We start from the raw sequence: 22,987 nt of genomic DNA on the forward strand, positions 1-22,987 counted from the left end.
ATCTACCTGTGACGCCACTTTTAGGGAATTTTGTATCTATATTCCCAGATCCCTCTGTTCTACTGCACTCCTCAGTGTCCTACCATTTACCTTGTATGTTCTACCTTGGTTTTTTTCCTTCCAAAGTGCAATACCTCACACTTGTCTGTATTAAACTCCATCTGCCATTTTACAGTCCATTTTTCCAGCTGGTCCAAATCCCTCTGCAAGATTCGAAAACCTTCCTCACTGTCCACTACACCTCCAATCTTTGTAGCAGCAAATTTGCTGATCCAATTTACCACACTATCATCCAGATCATCGATATAGATGACAAATAACAATGGACCCAGCACTGATCCCTGTGGCACACCACCAGTCACAGACCTCCCCTCAGAGAAGCAATCTTCCACTACCACTCTCAGACTTCTCCCATTGAGCCAATGTCTAATCCAATTTACTACCTCACCATTTGAGGATTTTGCTTGCAAATATCAGCCTCAAGCACAAGTTGGTGTCAGTATTTGGCAAGCTAGTGGGCAGAGAACATCACCTGAAAAAGTTCTCCCTAACTCCATACATTATTTCAGGACAGCATCTGTGCCACAGCACGGTGACGACCCTCAATGCAAAACAAAGGAGGTCCTCACTAAGATCAGGAATACCTTTCTCAAGCAAGGATTACACGGGAACTCATTTAATGTCTACATGTGACTTTCTGCAAAGTATTCAGGGCCAGGTAAGATCAGATGAAGAATAAGTACCCAGCTTCAAATCAGATTTTGACTGGCTGTGATCATGTTGGACCTTAGCTTTATAATTCAGAACTAAATTCGATTTTAATTTTACAGAAGATTTGAGGATCCTATTTAAATCCACTCTTTAAGGATGAGTAAGGGAGTTCCTACTCATTCATTAAATAGTACCACAGGATGTTTTGTGTTCAGTGAGGAAAGGAGCCCTTAATTTATTCAGAAGTTGAACTTCATCATTAAATGAAGTGGTTCTGCATCTCACAGCATTCTGACTCAAAAGGGAAAGAACACTATAAACAGGCAGACGACGATGAGGAGAGACTCTTCTAGAAGTATTTGTCAATAGGGGACTCCAACTTAATCCAGATTACGATCAACAGCAAAACGAATCTAAAGTACATGCGGTAAAATGAACTAAAGCACAGATCAGTGGTTTTGCAACACTGATCAGACCTCTCAAACATATGACCCATCTGAAAATGGTGGAAAATTCTCAAACGGTGATAGGACAAATGGAAGCTATAGCTCAAATGGTGCTAATAACAGAAATAGCTTGGATTATATTTTAGATTAAGCGCAGAACTTTGGAAAAGACTAATCAGCTGTCTACTTATCATAACAAGTCTAATAATGAACAAATCAAGAGATAACCAGACAAGCAGCCTGTTAAGTTTGTTCCACATAAACATAATGTTTTCTGACAAAAAAACTGTCCCAATGCACAACAGCATTACAATTCTCAACTTCCCCCATCATCAGCATGTTGAAACAACATGGTTGCAAGACCAAGTCAAGGGTCAAACCATCTTGCAATGAGCAAGTCACCTAACAAAGCCAGTCCAACATTCACAAGGCATGTGTCAGAAGCACTCTCCACTTAAACAAGTATAGTTTCAACATTCATGAATTTTAACAACATTCCACATCAAAGAAGGCTGCCTGACTGTCGCTCCATCCATCACCAGTGCTATGTGACCATCTGCAAAGTGGACTACAGTTACTCACACTGAATACATCAACAGTATTTCCCAAACCTGCAATAAAGGATAAGTGCAGTATGTTCATAAAAAGGCTACATCCTGCAAGTTCCCATTGTGACATGAAAATGCTTTTAGAGTTATTTTTGTGCTGGTCAAATCTTCGATGTTCTATTCAACCACAGATCCTTCAAAGCAACTGCAGTAAATCAACAAGTCATCTTCAAGGGCACTTTTTGATGAACAAAAACTACTGGCCATGTTAGTAACATCTACACCCAAATGTGAGAATAAAAAAAGCATCCCACAATTATATTGGGCTAACAATCAAAACAGGAATAAACGTTATAGTAGAACTTAACTATTTTGAAGAGAACTTGCATTGGCAGCAGGCATTCCACCATTATTGCTTGCAAAGGTAAATAATGAGGTAGAATTATCAAGAGAACAGTCTTCATACAAGATAAAAGACACGCAACCAACAGCAATACCTAATATAACAATGTTCCAAAAGTCATAGCACACATACTTGTACACTCTGTAGCACTTAGTCAAGAAAAAGAAAATGAAATACCAAAAGAGCACAAGGCAATTATTACGTGCTGGAAATAGGAAGACAGTAATTGATTCACTTTTATATTCACTGCAGGACATATTTTAGTTTCAGGCTATTAAAATGAACCTCTTGTAATGAACATTACAAATCCATTCATTGTTTTTATATGTTAGACAAGTATACAGACTGAAGTGTCCCAAAAGAGCAAATATAATTAATAACCAATTTATTTTTGACAAGAAAATATTTGGCCAGGGTGAAAATGTTAAAATCTTCTTCTGATTGGAGCCAATTGAGATACACTGAAGGCTGCTATCCCAGGGAGAAATGCTGAATGCACAGCAAAATTCAAGCCTAAAACTTAGACAACTGATAAAGAGGGGAAAGAGTGAGAAAAATATGTAATGGTATTAGTATAGTGAAGAAAGCACAAGGAAAAATTATTCTTTTTAGAAAAAAAAAATCAACACCTGACAATTCAATCTTTTAAAATTGCATTTTTTTTCCTCTGCTAGTTGGCCATTTACAGTTTTCCTCAGAATCCGTAAACTTGTAGTTTGTGGGTTAAGGAAGTGGAAAAAAAAACAAAATGGAGTTTTAAATGTCATTTTATATTCTCATAGCAATCGAACCAAACAGCTTTAAAGTAATATCAATTAATTTGACATGGGGAGGAGAGAATAAACAGAAATGTACAATGCGGATTGATGTACATGAACACCAAGAAAGAGGAAAGAAAGAAACATCTGCATGTGTGTCTGTACAATTAAGGCATGTTATCATTTTCTCTTTTCTCCTTAAAATTTAAAGGGAAAAAAAGGCTGTATGATGAGCAAATTTCTGGATAGAAATTAAATCAGGGCCTCTAATGGTTCAGAAAAAGTTTACCCAAAGTACAGTTAATGAAGTCAAAGGGTCTGTTTTGTTACAAAAGAACATGGAGTTAGTTGAGGCATCACGACTTTGTCAATGAATGCCCTGGGCTAGAAAAAATTTTTATGTTGAGGTCTTCAGGAATAAGAAGAACACTGGAGTAAAAGCAGTACGTTCCAGACTGAAGGAGGTATCATGGGGCACAAAACTAAGTAAGTGACTCACAGGAAGACAAACATCTGGATATGGTAATGCAGTCCTCCAGTTTTCATCATGAGAATTGCAACCTTTCCTCTATTCGGTTCCAACTACGTCCATCAACTCTTAACTTCAGAAAAGCACATCCCATCAACAAGCCACTTTTAAGCTTTTCAGACACTTCAAATGCCATTAAAGTTTAAAACTTACTCCTATATTGCAGACTAAGTAGATAAGCATTTAAAAATTCCTAAAATTAATTCCTAGCTACCAATTTTTTCTTCAGGAACAGTCCTGATTGACTAGCACAATTTTGCAAAATGATTGGGACCCAAACATGCATATAAGCAAAAAAAAAACTCTCCTTAATACAATTCCAGCAAATTAGGGAAATTTACTCAGGGTCACACTTAAAACTGTTTAGAGATTTCCCGTATTCTTTCTAAATACCTCTGGCAATTTTTGGAAATTATTCTGCAATTTCTTAACTTAAACAACACACACAAGGACGTCGACAGCGCTTCTCCCTATAGATGCTGCCTAGCCTGCTGTGTTCCACCAGCATTTTGTGTGTGTTGTTTGAATTTCCAGCATCTGCAGATTTCCTCGTGTTTTTTCTTAACTTACATCATTTTGGTCACTTACTCCACCTGCCTTCCATCCCTCACCTTCCCTTTGTCTGCTCTTCCCTTCCTAGTTTCTTTGCAAATTAAAAGCTGTCTATCTTCAACTCTTCCTAGTTCTGACTAAAAGTTAGAGACCAGTAAATTAAATTTTGTTTCTTCCCACATATCTATTACTGTACTCAAATATTTTCACCATTGTTTTTCTTTAAAACAAGGATGACCTTACACTGAAGCCCCTTACTGTTCCCCTCCAAAGGGCCTCCAGTTCTCCTTCCAGAGATAACTCAGCATGCTAGGGAGAAAAATGTGACTAGAATGCAATGAAAAGATAGAAAGCAATCTAAACTCATTGGGTCACTCAGTATTTCATGAAATAACCAGGCTCAAATTAGGTGTTAAAGCTGCAAAAGAACTCAGTGCAGTTATCTTGGGGAAGGTAGATACCTGGAAAATGGATTTCTCTTAAATGACCATTACATTCAGTGCTAATGTTCAATCAAGCCTCCATGAAAACTGCAGTTCTTCCTTGAAGAAACAGTGACTTACTCCCTTTAAGCATCTTCAAATCCCAAACTTGCATATTTTACAGTGTTATGAATGTACCACAGCTCTGAGGGGCCGAAGGGTGTGGGACCAGCCCCCTCCTTCCGGAGAATCGTAAGATCGCTATTAATTCGGGTCTTGGACCCAGGAAATGAGAGACAATGCAACGGATTTGACCATTGTTCTTAGAGACACCTGTGTGAATTGCAACTCTATAGTACGTGCCAGCTATCAGGGACATGGACACCCTCGGGCAGTGTGGGATGGGGATTGTATCACCCTACCTTGAGTGACATCTACAAATCTGCCAGTCACAATAAAAGGGGACAGCAGGAGGCAGTACGCCAGCGACGCACCAGACGGAGACACCATCACTCATGTAAGGACGGGAAGCTGATCGGGAGCCACGTGTGATTCGGTTCCCCTAGCTAGGGAATCAAGTGGCTGATAACCCCGAAAAGGATTCCGAACTGACAATGGGGAACTCACATTCCCGATTCAACGATTTGAGTCCAACAGGCTGGCAAGTTTATTTTCTCTCTCCAACACGTGAACCCCAGCGGTCTCCGAAAGGCTAAAAGCCTGCATGAACTTCAGAGATTTTGATATTTCCATCGGACAATAGTTTTACCCCTAGACAAACGATAGAGCTCTTTCGTATTGTTGATTATTACTATACCCGTGCTTTAGATTGAGTATTGACGACGTATATTATCTGAATGTTTGTATTAACCTTACTCTTGTGGCCCTTTATAAATAAAAACGTTTAAAAATAGTACCATCAGACTTCAACGGACCTCTCTATCTTTGCTGGTAAGTGACCCAGTTATGGGGTTCATAACAACAGGTACAGCTGCTTGTTGATGTTTCCAACCCTGTGCCATTCAAATAGGTCATTACTGTAAAGGTGATCACCCCCACAGTAATCAAAATGAGGTCTAACAAGATGGGGTAGAGAACAAGATAAAGAAATCACAGAAAATAGGGGTGGAAGGAGGACTGTTTATGGCAGATGGGCCTCCCACACCACCCCAAACACACAGCTGATTGTGCCCCATGCCAGCGACGTCATCAGATCGCAAATCAAGACACAGGTTAACTACAGTTATCATTTTACAGGAACCTCAAGCAGCAATGGCTGCCACAGAGAATTACTGGGCATGAAATACACCATAAAATTTACACCCCAGTGTTCAGAACTACTAAAGTCACACTGTGTGTGTGTGTGTGTGTGTGCGCGCATGCGCGTGCGTACGCATGCACACACACACACACAATGTACATCAATATACATTTTTTCACCACCCTCTACCCATCAGAACTCTTTAAATTTGTCCCCTCTCACTCTACATCAATCCCCCCCTAATTTTAATCTCCCCTTACCTGGAGGGGACTACAGCAACCGGCCATCTTATCAAAAATATGCTTAAAATAATGAGGCATAGAGAATATCAGCCCTTATTCTCCTATATTACAAGGAATAGAGACTTGGCCTAGCCAAACTTTCCCTATGATCCAAACACTCTAGTCTTGGCAACTTCCTTAAACCTTTGCTGCATTCTTTCCAGTTTAACCATGTCCTTCTAGAACAGGTGACCAAAACCGTACACAGTTTTCAAAGTGCAGCCAACCAACTTATAGAAGTCCTTCACTCAGTGGCCTGACTGATGAAAGTCACTGTGCTAAATGTCTTTTTCATCATCCTGTCCACCTGTGGCACCACTTTAAATGAACTATGCCCTCATGCACCTTGGCCCCTGTTCCATTACACTCCACAGTGCCCATAGAAAGGCCTTATCCTGCTTTGACTTTCCAAACCACATCATCTCACACTTTTATGTACTGAAATCCATTTACTGAAACTCAGTCCACTTTAACTGCTCAAAATTGCCTTGTAATCTATGATTACCTTCTTTACTATTAACTGTAACACCTAATTTCATGTAATCCACATATTTACTGATTAAGCCTTGTGCATTTACATCTAAATGATTTACATAATTAGCAAACTGCAAGGGGGTCCCAACACTGATCCCTCAGGCACACCACGAGTCACTGGCTTCGTTCCACAAAACAATCTTCAAAAGCCACCCTCAGCTTCCTACCTCTAAGCCAAATTTGAATCCATCCAACCAGCTCCCTTGGATTCCAGGGATCTAAACTTCCAGACCATCCTACCACACAGTTCCTGTTAGATACCCTGCAGAAGTCCAAGTAGACACATCCACTGTTCTACCCTCATCAAAACTCTAAAACGGTTCATCAAGCACGACTTCCTTTGCACAAAGCCTTGCTGCTTCCTCTTATTGGACCCTGTCTGCCCAAATGCAGGTAGATTCTGTACTTTCAACAACTGATGTCAAGCTGACTGACCTGGTGTTTCCCGGCTTGTCCTTGCTATTTTTATTATATAAACAATGGATCATGAGCTACCATCCAGTCTTTGGGATTAGTGGCCAACAATAAATCAAATATCTTTTCAAGGGTCTCCACGATAGCTTCTCTCGCCTTCCACAAAATCTGACGGTACACTTTGTTAGGCCATGGGGATTTATCCATCTTTATGTTCTCAAGTCTACAATTACCTCCTCCCTAGTAATTTTAATGCCTCCAAATCCTTTCCACTTGCTTCTCTCATCTCTTGAGCAACCATGATTTTCTCCCCAGTAACACAGGAGAAATATTCATTGAAAATGTCACCCATCTCCTGTGGCCTACGACATAGGTAGCCCTGCAGATCTCTAGCAGGCCTACCTACCATTTTGATAAAGGCACAGAAGCTCTTGGGAGATTTATTTAGGCTTACCTACCAAATCCAACTCATACCTTCTCTTTACCCTCCTGATTTCCTTCATGAGAATACTCTTAATTAAGGGATTCTCTCAACATCAACCTGACCAGAACCTCAATATTTCTCCTTGGCAAGGGCTCCCTGAACTTGCCTGGTTAACACTTCATCCTGATCATATAATGTATGCACAATACAGATGAAAATCAACAGCATTAGAATGAATCACAACAAAAATAGGGTCGTCTAATCATCTGATGACTTCTTCAAAAGAGATGCAAAGTATTGTATTTTGTGTGTTTTTATGCCTATATAAAGCCACCATTTTTGAAACTGTAAATTCTATGCATTATTCTCATCGTGAAATCCATTTTTGTCCACAGGAATAAGAAAAAGGGGATAGGCAGATGGCGGAATATAGAGCAGCATCACAGGCAAATCCAGCTCCTGATTTAGTACACATCTTTGGTTTCATGACAAAACACGGTTTATTTCAATTGCACTTTAAAATTTCCTCATTATACATTGTCAACAAATCTCCATACACCATTTCTCTTATTCACACTGCAATCCACTCAACCAAGTTAAATCTCAGAATTATGAAAATCATAAGTGTCCCTTATGAATTGTGTTTTCTTTGATCACCAACAGCAAACATTTTTAGTGCAGTGTTCCTGAAGATCTGTAGCAATATGCATGTTTACTATGTTAATTTTGTTAAAAAAAAGGTTTAAATAAACTTAAAGCATGCTGCTGCATAGTATGATACAAGTACTGAACATCAGCAAATCATACAGAGTTAGCAACTTATAATAAAGCGAAAAGATGTTGGCTTTGCTGAACTGGGAACAGGAGAACTCTGCAAGGTGGATGATGGACAAAGTACTGGCTGTGTAGAGTGCAGCTCAAGAAGAATTCAGCACAAAGGCCAAAATCGAATATATAAAAAAAAAATCTCAGGTTTCATTTTCTCTGAGTTTTGTGTCAAAAGTAGTTTGAGTTTTACTATCAATGTCCCAATTGTATTTTCCTTGAGGTTTTTGCAAAATTAAAATGGGAATTTGGTGAAAAGATCATAAATGCCAGTGGATGGACAAAAACATACAGTGATGTTCTGCTTCAGCAATTCAATCATAAGAGGCATTTTCATTGTAACATTTTTAAATAAATGGTAAACAAACTATATGTGAATTAGTAAAAACTTCAGGGATGGTCACAAATTAAACACAGCAAGACGCAATAGAGAAGACAATTGCTTGAACAAAGGTTCCTAGAGCAGTTTAGTCACACAAAAATTTTGTTTGTAGTTATTCTTATCGATGTTATCACCAACTAAGTACTCAGTACATGATATGCAAAACAAAAAGTGCACATGCTGAAAATCTGAAACAAAACAGAAAATGGAGCAAACACTCTGCAGGTTAGGCAGCCTGTGCATGAGGAGGAAAAGAGCTATCAACTAGAAACATTGTGTTTTTCTTTCCACAGTGCTGCCTGACTAGCAGAACACTCAACAGCTTTTTCTGTTTTTGTTCCAGGCACTTAGGCACCTCTTCTTCACAACTGTCTCATCCTGATGCAATGTCAACTTAGGAGAAAAATAGTTGCCAATCAAGTTCACCGGATGCAATAGTTGACCCCAACAGACTCACAAGTGAAGTGTTGCCTCACCTGGAAGGATTGTTTGGGGCCCTGAATGGTGGTAAGAGAGGAGGAGTAGGGACAGGTGTAACAATTACTCTTGCAAAGAAATATTCGTGCTCCTGGTGCGGCCTCCTCTACATCGGTAAGACTCGACGCAGATTGGGGGAGCGCTTCGTCGAGCACCTCTGCTCCATCCGATACGACAGACAGGATCTCCCGGTTGCCACCCACTTCAACTCTGCTTCACATTCCCATTCGGATATGTCCATACATGGCCTCCTCTACTGCCATGATGATGCCAAACTCAGGTTGGAAGAGCAACACCTCATATACCATCTGGGTAGTCTTCAGCCCCTTGGCGTGAACATTGAATTCGCCAACTTCCGGTAATTCCCTCCCTCTCCTTTCACCCATCCCACTTTCACTCTGCCTCTTCCTTCAGCTGCCCATCACCTCTCTCATGATTCTGCCTTCTTCTACTACACGTAGTGCTTTCACCTTACATTCCTTCTTCACCTTTCCTGCCTATCCCCTCCCTGCTTCCCCTCCCCCACCCCTTGATCTTTCCTCTGATTGGTTTTTAACCTGGCACCCACCAGCCTTCTTTCCACCTTCTTTATGGGGCCCCTGCCCCCTCCCTCTTCAGTCCTGACGAAGGGTCTCAGCCCGAAACGTTGACTGCTCGTTTCCACGGATGCTGCCCGACCTACTGAGTTCCTCCAGCTTGTTGTACATGTTGACCTGACCACAGCATCTGCAGTGTACTGTGTGTTCTCCACAAATGAGTCAAGGCTACCTGTGTACAGCTCTTTGTCACACGAACTGAATGGGTTGAAAATGGGTCTCGTGGTCAGGGAGAGACCCCATTCTCCTCCTCTTACACTCACACACAATGGACTTGTCTGCCTCTAAGGAAGGGTTGTACATGGCCCCCAGCATTTTCATAATTGTAAGGTATTATTCCTGGCATGATGTGGCAACATTGTAGATTACCAAATGATTGTTCAGTCATGGTAATTCCATCCCACTCCTGAATCCCACACACTAGATTGGCCCCTCAGGTTTTGCTTTGTCTAGTGCTTTTCCTAATGAACTTCCTCCATCCACAACTTTCACTGAATGACAGTCTATAGGCATGAGATTACAGAAGCCCAGCTGTGTTAGAATATCTGTTCTTGTTATATCCCGTTAGATTCCCACACAAACTACTTCAGTGAGAAAAAGGGTTTCCACAAGAAAGGTGATGGTGGTTCCAACCAATTGCTTTCATGGGCATTAAATCTTGGACAAGGGATATCAGTTAAGATTGGGTTGAGTAATTATTCTCCACATTGATTCAGCACTAGCTACTGTTAGTCCAAAACATTTGTGTACTTGAGAACAACATCCATCCACTCTGCTCAACGGACTGCCTCCAAGAAAAACATTAGAGCATATACAATGGTGAGAGTGTGTTTTCTCTCTGTGAACAAACTTGGACAAGTATTTTGGAGCCAACTGAGTATTAATGGGTTGGATTAAAAAATTTTTTAATTATCTTGGTTATCCAAGTAAGCAAAGATAATTATTTTATAAAATAAAATGTACCAAAAGAAAGAAAAATTCACTTCACTATTCTTTTACAAATAATATTTTCTCCTAATGGTTAGTAGAGCAGTGTATCTATTGATACTGACATCAAAACAAACTTTATAATTACTTCCCATGAGTTAAATAAAATTCTCAAATATAGGCAGATAGAGCCTAATTGTGACTAAATGAATCAATAAGCATATTAATTCCTATCCATAAATTGTTCATGAAATCTATACAGTGGATCAAGTTTTCCACTCCTTCATTCACTTCACTCATTATGCAAGCCTCGGGACATAATGAAAGATATTAGAATGGAAAAAATGACAGCTTTTATCCATTTGAATAACACATTTCACCATATAATAGGAAACGTCTCCATTCTAATAGTGTAAAACAATACATCAATTGAATGTAAACTAATTGATTTTTTTGTTCAAGTTTGACATTTAATTGTATTTATTATGAAATAGAAAGTATGCCTCTACAAAGTATAGTATTGCAGATAAACAGCTACATCTTATGCAGACAATGTGGACTTCTAACTCCCTGAATTCCATCAGCCATGAACAAATGAAATGCTCAATAAAGTCAGATGCCTATGAAGACAAATGTACAGTGGAAGGTCCTTTTAAAGCCAAACATATGTTTACAAGTCAGCAATGAATTTTCTTTTCTAATTTCTCAATAACCCACTGAACCATATACTGTGTACAAGCAAAACCAGTTGCACTTTTAAATAATTGTTTCTAACTTATAGACACCAATGCCTACATTTCTTTCATAATGGTTGGTCTAACAGTGTATCCATAAAAATAACCCAAAAGAATTGTGTAGTATCACTTTCACAAATTCAGCATGGGATTTTTGATAAAAGATGGACAAATCATAATAAATATTTCCCCAGATTTTCAGCATCTTTTCTTAAGAGTCAAAGAACAGAATCACTAAGAAAAGCCAGACGAATATTTCTCTGCTATAAATCAGGCCTTAAGGCCTACTTCCTCTACCAACATACCTACAAGTCCCCCAACAGCTCTTGACAAATTGAAGGAATCACGGAGCAGCAGCAAATTACATTAGGGATAGAGCAGGTAACTATGATTTATATTGAAGATGCATAAACTGTTCCACTTAGTGAAATACCAGCATACATCTGCAATCTAACTTTGTTATCCTCAACTTCCTACCTTGTAAAATTAGTCATATCACACCTTCACCCGTGCTTAGATAGAACAGAAATTTCTGGGAGGGAGGCCTACAAGGTTAAATTAGTATTTGGCCGTCACATATTTGCCCTCTCACTGACATCAATCCAATTTTAGAATATATATTTAAATAGTAGCCAACTAAGACAGTTTTATGTAATGTTTCACTGAGACATTCAGCACCATCTGTCCACGTGGCTACTATCTATACTGCTTGGCTACTAATAGAAGCTGATCTTTAAAAATATAAAATATACAAAGTGTTTTGTCAGCAAATTATATAGCATTTTTCAAATGTGAAAGTTAATGCATTTTTCAGCTTAACTGCTTGGCTAACTACATTTATCCTCAGACTAGATTCATTGTTGTCTACAATCCATTTGATAATGATTTTCTTTTTAATTTATTCAAGTTCTCCAAAATGGCCAAATAATTTATCACAGATCCTCAGAATGTCCATTTAAAACCATATTTCATAGCAAACAGCAACCTAATTCAGAGGTTATAAATTATTCAAAAGATTATACAGGGGGTTAGTTTTTACAAAAAAAGATCTCACATTTCATTTTCAACAACTGTTCTTTCAAATATTGCTAATACTAATCCAACAAAAAGAATATGTGAAATCCTTCAACAATAAAATTAGCCATTTTAAGATGTATCCATCCTCACACTGCCCTTGCAATCACAAAATGTGGATATTATTGAATCTTTAGTGTCCAACCTACATTACCCCTCAACTCAGTGACTTAAAAAGCTATTTCAGGGTAATTAAGAATCGACAACATTGTTGTGTCTGGAGTCAGATACAAGCCAAACTGAGCAATTTTCTTCCACATTAGATATTAAGAACCAGTGAGCTTTAATGACAACCTTCTAGAACACAGAAACTACAGCACAGGAACAGGCCCATCAACCCATGACATTGTACTGAATGTCTAATTAGTAATCAAATTCCCAACTAAACTAATCCCTTCTGTCCACACAACACTGGGGGAACTTGGCAGACCAGGCAGCATCTATGGAGAAGAATAAACATTTCAGGCTGAGATCTGTCTACATAATGTACATATCCTTCTATTTCCCTGCTCATTCATGTGTCCAGAAGCCTCTTGTATGTCTCTATTGTATTTGCTTCCACCACCTGAGCTAGAACATTCCAGGCACCGACCACTCTCAGGGTAAATCATTTGCCAAGCATCCTTCCTTTTAACTTACCCCTCTGGTGTTACTTTTCAATTCTGGGGAAAAATATTCTAGCTATCTAGCTTCTCATAACTTGGATTAGATTAGTTTAAACTTTGTCATTGTGCTGAGTACAGATACAAAGCCAAATTAAATGCAGTTAACATCTAACCAGAAATGCAAAGAATAGTGTAATTGACAAAATAGCTGCGAATAAAAAGCAAGTGCTACAGCACACAAATATAAAAGTACTGAGACAGCACAATATGGGTTCAACACTGCTTAGCACTGTGATGTGAGGTTCAGCAGGGTCACAGAGAAGAAGCTCTTCCTGTGCCTGCTGCTGCGGGAGCGGAGGCTCCTGTAGCACCTAATGGATGGGAGAAGAGTAAAAAGTCCATGGTTAGGGTGAGATGCATCCTTGATAATTAATAAACACTTATCAGATCTTCCTCACACTTGGCCACTCCAGAGAATGTTTCTATTCCTGCATGACTAGTGATAACCGGGAGCAATCCAGAGAATACTACCTTTGAGGTTCCATGTTTTAGCATCTTTCCCATTTCCTGGTACAGTGCACAGGACCTCTTCTACCCACGTCATTGTTGCCAACATGCATCATGACATCTGGCTGCTCACCCTTCCCTTCAAGAAGGTTCTGCAGCCACTGAAGCATTCACATCTATGGCACCCAGCAGGCCAGACACCATCCTAATGTCTCTTTGGCAGCCGCAGAATCTGCTGTCTGTTCCCTTAACTTTTGAGTCTCCTATCACAGTTGCTTGGCCTGGACTTACCTTCCTCTGAGCCTTGGATAGTAGACTAGCCACAGTGTCAGCTGGCTGCTGCTGTGTCCTGGCAAGTCATCCACCCCACCAGTATCCAATATATCTGCTGATGAGCAGAATAGCCAAAGGGAGGTCTGCACGGTCCCTTGCCCTTATCCCTCCTGTTGGTCATCTAACTATCTGCCGGTAGACGTGACCACCACACTGAAATGCTTATCTATGATGTTCTCAGCAGCCAGGGTGATTCTACATCCAACAGCAGCTCTAGTTCCTTCACAAAGTCAGTCAGGAGCTGCAGCTGAACACACTTCCTACAGGAAGTCATTAGGGATGCTGGGAGATTCCCTGATCTCCCACATCCTGCAGGAACATCATACCACTTCCCTGATATCCCAACTACTCTGTTGGGAGTAATTTCTCTAACTACCAATGTTCAATTTACAAATCTTTATTAACACCATTCACTCCTTAGAGTTGTCAATGGACCAAACCACTTTTCATTGTTCCACTCTCCAAACACGGGAATTTGCCATACTGTACTGAAGTGTACAGCATTTCTGACTTAAAGTTTCACTTAACAAATTGCTCCAGGAAATCCTATTTTAGGAATCACTCTTTATAAAAACTACCATTTTTATCCCAGTCTGAATGACTTGAATTCCTCAGATGTAGTGATGGGAATCAAACTGATGTCACTAGATCAGTAGTTCCGGCCTCTAGCCAATGAGCTATCCCACTTTTAACAGCGTGTAAAATGAAACCAATACAAAACCACTTGCACTGAACCCCTGTCGAAGGGTCTCTATCCGAAATGTCAACTGTACTCTCTTTCATAGGTGCTGCTTGGCCTGGGGATTTCCTCCAGCTTTGTGTGCATATTGCACTGAAGCAATCTCCTTCACCGAAACAATGTGCACTCTACATTGAACATTTTTATTCCACATTATATGTACTACATACAGTTGAAAGGCAGCCAGCGATGATCAATTTTTCAAATTCACAATGCATTTCATCAGCTTCTACTTAGAAGCTTTAAGTGCCTGAATGAATGATTATGGCCAAAGTGACAAGGCCATGTACATGACACGTTATATTATTTAAATAGTAATTCATCCATTATACATTCTTCCATTATTCAAACAGTAATTCTTACATTATACATTCCAATATATATCCTTATGCCCTTTCAGAGTTTGCTTTGATTCAGGTAACTACTTCAATCAGTTCTGCAGTCTAGAATGCTTAGGATAGTATAACTTCTCAGAAATTGGATTGGAACAGGAACATTAATATACAAATTTTCCATGAACCACAATTAAAGGCACATACTCCCCTTTTGTCCAGAGTAATTTTATCATCAATTCCCCTGTCAAGTCAATATAGTTAAATAATAAGAGGGATTTCAAAAACTATACAAAGAGCATTTTTGTTTGAAGTGGGTGGTTACATGATTAAAGGATTCGAGTTTTTGAAAAAAAAGTGTCAAGTGTGCGTGCCACCTAAACATGCAATGTTAGCCTATTCACCCGAAATTTTACAATCATCTTAAGAAATTTAACTCACCCAGATTTTATGACATACCCTATGCAAATCAACAACTGCCTTGAACACCAACATTCATAATACAGGTAACAAATTGAACTTGAAAGGCCAATTTAAGCATAATAGCAACTCATCATCGATTATATATAATGGCTTTTATCACCACAGAAAATTTATTGCTTTTAGTGTCCCAATTCTTACTTTTATATCAAAGTTAATAACCTTGTATTACAGACTTGTCTTCAGTGAAACCAACTTTTAAAATCATTTTATAGTTTTAAAACCACCTATATTTCATTTCTGACATTCCTTTTAGCACAAAAGATTTAAATACTGCCAGATGGGATCCATTAAATTAAGAAAACTCTTTGTAGGCAAATAATTCTTCATGGCCCGACCAAAAGGACAAATATGTCATCACTGCAATTTAAAAATGATGCATCATTCAACTGATTCTGGATTTAGAAGAAAATTCATTAAAATTTACCATTTGAAACTATGTATGTTCGTAGGACAAGTATTATTTTAATTAAACTTAAAACTTCAATGTAAATTACCTGAAACAATTTGTAACATCTGAGGTTGCATTTAGATTATCCATTATTAAATTATACAAAACTATTAGTCTCAGTTTTTAAAATTTCGTTAGCCAAATTTATACATTTTCAAGCAGATGGGTTTTAACATTCAAGCACGCATTTCTAATTTCAACTGTTGGAAAGATTGTTTCAGTGCATAATGCAATTACATCAAAAAAGTAATTTTCTCCTTTATTCCATCATTGTCAACACTTTTTTCTCATTTCCAATGTGTTAAACATATAAGGAAGAGTAATAAACAAATGCTGAGAATAAACGTTTGTAGGATTCGTAGTACTGGACTGTCCTACATTCAAGCATCTCAATCAAATTGCACAATAGAAAAAAAAAGTAACCAGAAACATGTGGGACATGAACCGAAGAATCCTCCAAAAGCAAGGATGTGAAACTGTTCAGTGCTGAGGATATTAAACATCAAACCACGGAGTCCCCTGATAAAGAGACTTACAGCCATGTGCTGGGCCACTGAGGTGATTAAACCCAAGAATCCTACACTTCCCTCTGGCAGTAGTGAAAGGCAGACTGGTTGAACACACGCACTGAACACCACTCGCCTTCTGTCTCACTCTCATCAGTTCCAACCTTGCTCGATATATTAACCGGTGAGGAGTAATGAAGCCAATCGTGGGTTCACGTTCCACCATTAGGAAACAATGGCCACGCACTCTGCTCTCCATCTCTCTGCACTCCCCAGGAGACAGCGCAAGTGGTAGATCGCTCAATCAGCCCAAAGACACATCAAAATGGACATTACAGACTGCTATTTAGTACAGCTCAGAAATACGTTTAAAAGTAGCAGTTTCATAAGCAGTCTTCAGGATGTCACCATTGGTCAAAGCATTGTAATCAAAATTGCTATGTTGCTATCATGCAAGTACATAAAATGCAGATTTCAATGTATAATTTGGGGTATATGGGGTGTCGAGGGAGGGGTAGCACCTCTGGTGAAGGGGCCTGTCGTGTCCATTCTGGGGCAGCTCAATCACCTTTAGTCCCGACCAGACACTCGGCTCTCACTTGTGGCTCCAAGTAGCTGTTTGCATGTGACAGCGGCCACATCCCAGGCGGGCTAAACAAGACGAGGCTAGCCAGCGGCCTCATACCCCAGTGAGTTAACGACATGCCCATCCCAGCTTGCGATGTCATCTCATCTACAGTGCGATCCAACAGCCAGGAAGGCGGTATGGCAGCACTCCGTGGAGACCGACGGGCGTGACAGCACACACAAGCAGTCATCAACTGCAACCCAGGAAGACCCCTGCTTGTGATGTGTGCTTGTGTCACCGGACTCTGACTTCTCCAGTCAAGAGAGTGGAACTGCCCCAGTGCAACGGATTTGCACTTTCAAAACTCTCCTGCGCAGGCTTCTTGTCACCATGGAACACAAAGGACCACCACCATGTATAATCGTTTACTGAGAATTAACATTCATTATGATGATGTTTGGTAAATGTAACTCAACTAAACAAATGTTATGATACATTCCTCAGCATTTTTATTGAACTATTTGAAGAGTATCCAGATTTAATTACTATAGTTTGAATATCCCATAAATATAGGTACAGCTGAGCATCTCATAAGCAGCAGCAAGTTATGTGAATACTTGCCAGCTTCTCCAGGTTACTGGGTTAACATGGGAACCAGAACTTCTCCAATCAACATTTTCAAATTGAGTTCTACCCTCCCAGATTTTAATCTACATTAACTGACCAGGCAGAGTATTGCTTGCAATTACTGAAACAGAAAGCATTACACTATAGAGGCAAGTAATCGAGGGGACAGACACATGTTGGCCTATCAAAGCAACCTTAAATACACCAAGTCACGTTTTATTGTCATTTCGACCATAACTGCTGGTACAGTACACAGTAAAAATGAGACGACGTTTTTCAGGACCATGGTGCTACATGAACAATACAAAAACACTGAACTATGTAAACCAACACAAAAACTACACTAGACTACAGACCTACCCAGGACTGCATAAAGTGCACAGAACAGTGCAGGCATTACAATAAATAATAAACAAGACAATAGGCACAGCAGAGGGCAGTAGGTTGGTAGTCCAGTGGCTTGGGGGGGAAATCTGTTACATGCGGTGCCTGGGATTCCATCCGTTTCTGTACTCCTGCCGAGTATTTCGTTGCTAAAGATGTAGTCCAATTTAATGCCCATTGGAGAGCAGAATGGACGGGGGAGCCAGCCGGCTAGGGCTTGCTTTGTTCCTGGCACGGACTCCTGCCCGCTCACCTCACTTCCTCGCACACCGCTTACGACGTACCCAGTTCCAGCCACCGGCATCAAGCGACTCCGGGGACTGCAGGCCTGATTCCCTCAGCAAGCCGAGGCCGCACAATCTACCCAGCAGATTTTCATGAAGGTTTGTTTTTGGGCGAACTCTGTATTGTAGCAGTATCTAGCGATAGTCACTCTGTTATCCATTGCCCTAAACCCTAATTGTGCCTTAAAATTAAATTAAAAAACTAAATTAAAGTAACACCAGATCCAAAGGCCGCTGCTGCCGTGTGCCGCGCTGCCTACACTCGGTGATGTTGTCAGAATCAGATTTAATATCACTGGTACATGTGGTGAAATCTGTTTTGTGGCAGCAGTGCAAAGCAATACCTAATAAAAACTGAGTTACAGTAATATAATAGTTAAAAAAGTAATGCTAAGTAGTCTTCACGGATTGAATGCCCATTCAGATTCAGGTGGCAGAGGGGAAGGAGTTGAGTGTGTGCTTTCAGGCTTCTGTACCTCCTCCCTGATGGTTCTAAATGAGATTCTAAATATTACTGGTGAAAAGTTTTCAGCAGCATGAAACACTTGGCACGATCCAGAAAATGTAAAACATTACAGTGAGATGTAATTGGAATTTATTATTGTCACATGTACTACGGCAGTGACAACTTGCTGAGCACCAGGATTCTAACTCTGGAAATCTGAGGAAGTGTGTTGAAAGGATGTTTAATTTTCACCGCTTACACTTGCAATAGGTAAGACTACATGTGCATGAGCATAAGATAATCAAAAGGGCAAATCGGATTCAAAATCCCTGTCAGCCCCATGCTCTTAAATTGACAGACATAAAGACTAATTTACTTTCCAGAATTTGAACAGGTGTGAGAGCAGTTTCAAGGACTGCTTGCAACAATTCCAAACCAGGTAGCTTAACCAGACTGAAGCTTCGCCTCCAAGGATATTACAGTTGTGCCAAAACCTCATATTAGAGAAGAGTCAGACTAGTGATTTCAGTCAATGGGAGGCCATCCATTGCACTGGTGGTCAAGCTGTAATGTGCACAAGACAACTTTCTCATTGTGAAACATAACAGAAAGAAAAATAAACCCGAGATACACAACCAGAGGCAAACTGCCCATTAGGTGAAGATGGCTCTCACTCTATTATTAGACAGCTACTGGCATTCCAGATCACCCATTTGCAGGTCTAACGGAGGCTGGGTTGGAAGGAAAGTGTTCATTGTAAGATATTATTATACTCTGGGGGGAAAAGTGTAAACACCAAAATTATTCTATGGTTAAGTGTAACAAGTACAATCAATCTGATAATTTTTTTTAATTTAAAAAAACTTCTTGCAAGTCCATAAATTGATCACTTGGCATAATAAAATTTAGTTAATCTCTTGCTACATTAAACCAGATCACTGTCATAAAAGGAACCAGGTGTGTGTGTTTTTTTTAAATACACTTTTGTGCCAACCAAAACCTAAATTGAAATACAAGGCTCTGATGCATCTTAACTAATCCATTTGCCCTGACCCAACTAACAGTAAAACAGAAATTCAGAAAGTTCATATGTTCACGATTCAGGATTTGATGTACAGCTGCATGGATGCTGCCTGAAATGTTTAGCATTCCAACATTGTCAGAAAGGGTTAAGTTTAAGTGAAAGCATACACATGCACCCTGCTAGAATATCACCATCCATTCTTATAGGCGGATCAAAAGAAATACTTGAGATTGCAATATATACGGTATATAAAATTTTAAAGAATCAGTACTGCATCTCGTCTCTTTTCAGAGCGCTTTTCTTCACAGCAAGAGGACACACGCAGCCTTATCGCCGTGCGTTCAAAAGCAGGCTGTAAAAAGCCAACTGAAAATAAACTCCATCTAAACAGCATTATCTTCACAGCGTTTGACTCCCCACCAAATGGCAGAGCCCAGGAAATTTGCCTTTGAACAACAGGAAACGTAAGCATCTGTCACCTCCCATTGAGAAGAAAATGGATTAGAGGGACCGACAAAGAATTCCTCAGGAAGACATCGCTCTAAATATGCAACGGGAGTAACACGCGCAACCTAATCTGCAACATCACTCTCTTACAGCGAATACCCGGACAGAAATAGTGCAGTGTAATTTTCAGTTCTAACCATCAGGCTAGAAAGCACATGCATCTAATTAAATTAGGTCCCCTTCCATCCGATGTCTCCAATACACACCAAACTCAAATTCTTCTTTTTACCGTGGCACACAAGACGATGCTCCTAAACATTACGTTGAAAGCTGCCCTCCCCCCAACACACTTTCCTGAACTCCCAATTCCAATGCTATTAATTCCACTTCAACGTCTGCAAAGTTAAATAAAATACAGGAAATCGTTCGACCAAAATTAGCCTCGAATGAATGTAATCACCTTATCCCTCGGGTACTTAAAACTTTCGCAACCACATTTTTGTTTTTGAAAAAAATGCATCAGCAGCCTAATCCAAAAGAAGACTTGCATGTACCAAACGGAAATCTGGAAAAACTATAACTCACAAACAAGGGTCAAATGTTAATCACTGAGTTTAGTAACCTCTAAAAACAATCGTATTGCTTGTTAACATGAAGCGCGATGTTTCCCGATCCCAAACGTGGATTCGTCAAAGCAGACAGGAAATGAGAAGTTTATTCGAGTTTACCTATTTCAGCATTGTTTGCTGGGAACACATAAAGGGGGAAGAGAGAGGGGGGAAAAACATAGTTTCTCCCTGCAAATATTTTGCAAAGTTAGCTGCACACCACTCAAGTTTTTACTTTTTTAAAAAAAGTTATTGTAAAGAGGCTTAAACGCTATTGTGAACTAAATCCTCAATGGTTCTGATTTGAAATGTTCCAAGTTGCAGTTTCGAGTTAAGTAATGCATTTTTTCACCTCTAAAAACTAAATTCTCCAGTCCGCCTTCAAAATTCTTACCTGTGGAAATCTCTCCGAAAAGTGGGCAGCACATAAACAGAAGCAGCGCGATGTATTTCCCAGAGAGCGTCGACTTTATGCTGGCTTTGTACATCACTCGTTAGTTCAACGCACCCAGAGCAACTATAAAATAAGCGACCTGGCCGTGTTCATCCAAGAGGTTGAGCGGTGCCCCCCAGGGAGACCCAACCACGAGAGAGAGAGAGAGAGAGAGAGAGAGAAAGAGAGCAACACCAAACTGCACCGTTCTAGCAAGCCGCTGGTCTCCTCTGCAGACTCCCTCCCAGTGCAGCATCAAAAGCTCAGCTACCACCGAGTTGGTCAAATTCGGCTTCTCAGCGAGGCTTTTGCAACATCTCCTGCAGCCGAGAGAGCGCACGATTTATGGTCCTTGCACCGTCTTTCCCCCCCCTCTCACGCTCAAACTTCGGGTCTGTGTACGTGTGCGCGCCACCTCGAGGGCGCGCGCCGTGCGCGGGCTCCCGAGTTCGGTGAGACCCCCGGAGCGCGCGCCCGCGACCCGGGCGTCAAGCCCCAGAAGGACACAACGCCCCTTAGTAGAAGATAACAGCGCGGCCTACAGGTGGGGAAATGCAGTCCACGGAGCTGGGGAAGGATTCTCCGACAATGCAGAGCAACAGAAAAAGGAAACACACAAATTAATCTGGAATGGACACTTCAAAACAGTAACTAATCTTATTTCTTTGTCCGGTGTTCAGTCCTACACTGCTCTCCTTTTTAATTATAGATATTGCAACAAAAACTATTCGATTATTTTATAATTGTGACACTTTTTAATTTTACCGTGCCATCAGATTGTTATCTTAGGTGTCAGGAGGGATAGAATGGGTTAAATCTCAATTATTTGCGGTCCATTTTCTAGAAAGGATAAAAAGGCAATACAAAAGGCAGTAAAAGAGATTGGCTAAAATTATACAGGAACTTTAAGGTTATAACTATCAGAAAAAGAGGCTGCGTCTTTTGGAAAATGATGGGCACTTCATTGGGTCATACAGCATGGAAAGAGGCCCTTTAGCCTAAATTGTCCATGCTAACCAAGATAAAATACCTCATAAAGGGAGAAAAGCACAATCAGTGGCGAGGCAGTGCACAGTCCAACAAACGGTACGAGTTATTGTCTTGGGTGTTCTGCTTGCCATCACAAGATCCTGTTGGACATTGGACATGTAGAATACTGTGAGTCTGATTCACTGGGGCACAGGAAAGACCAATGACGGGGGAGCTGCATTGCCTCGGTTGTTGTGTAAATAAGGTCCTCATGCCGTGATGTCATCTGTTGCAACCGCCCAGCGGAGGACATGCCAAAGGTGGTGGAGAAGAGAGCAAAGGCATCTGTGGGTACACTGGAATCAATACCGGGTTGGGGGCTGGCCTCTTCCGTCAATGGAATCCTCCAGTGCCCTCAGGTGTACGCTCAATGGAAGAACAAACTGGACTGGGACAACTTGCCATCAATCTATACTTGGCCTATGTATTTTTTTTCTTTGTGACTATATGCTTTTCTGCTATCATATCTGCTATTTGTGCTGTGTGCTGTAGGTAATGTGTTTTTCAGCTTGGCCCCAGAAGAATGCTATTTTGTTAGGCTATACTTATGTATGGTTGAATGATACTTAAACTTGAGCTTGAGGAAAAGCCACTGTTGGAGATTTTCTGGCTACAGGTGAATAGATGAGATAGAATGGGTAAAGGCAGTCCCACTGGAAAATGGTGGAGAACTATGCTAAGTTACTTTAGTGTTGCAACAGAAACAAATGCTTGATTGTTTTAGTTTAAAAATTGGCAGAAATTTGGTAGGTGACAATAAATTATAGCACATTGGACATGAAATGGATGTTGGAGGTGAAGTGCTTGTAAGGATAGCGGGATTAAATGCTGTTTAAATAAGTGGTTGGTGAATGTATATTTAAATGAGATCAAAGTACACTTGGTAG

The 22,987-nt window shown here is 40.2% G+C and overlaps 1 protein-coding gene across 3 annotated transcripts in view; it reads right to left on the minus strand.

The window, feature by feature from the left end:
* The window catches only part of ror2 (receptor tyrosine kinase-like orphan receptor 2), a 295,023-nt gene extending 273,537 nt beyond the window's left edge, over window positions 1-21,486 (minus strand). For all 3 annotated transcript variants that reach the window (XM_073071935.1, XM_073071920.1, XM_073071915.1), the window contains exon 1: window positions 21,033-21,486. In XM_073071935.1, coding sequence (XP_072928036.1) covers window positions 21,033-21,126 — 94 coding nt within the window. In that variant the 5' untranslated portion in view covers window positions 21,127-21,486. The remainder of the gene's footprint in view (window positions 1-21,032) is intronic.
* Window positions 21,487-22,987: the final 1,501 nt, after the last annotated feature.

Source organism: Hemitrygon akajei, chromosome 2, assembly GCF_048418815.1.
Source record: "Hemitrygon akajei chromosome 2, sHemAka1.3, whole genome shotgun sequence".
NCBI classification, from domain to species: Eukaryota; Metazoa; Chordata; class Chondrichthyes; order Myliobatiformes; family Dasyatidae; genus Hemitrygon; species Hemitrygon akajei.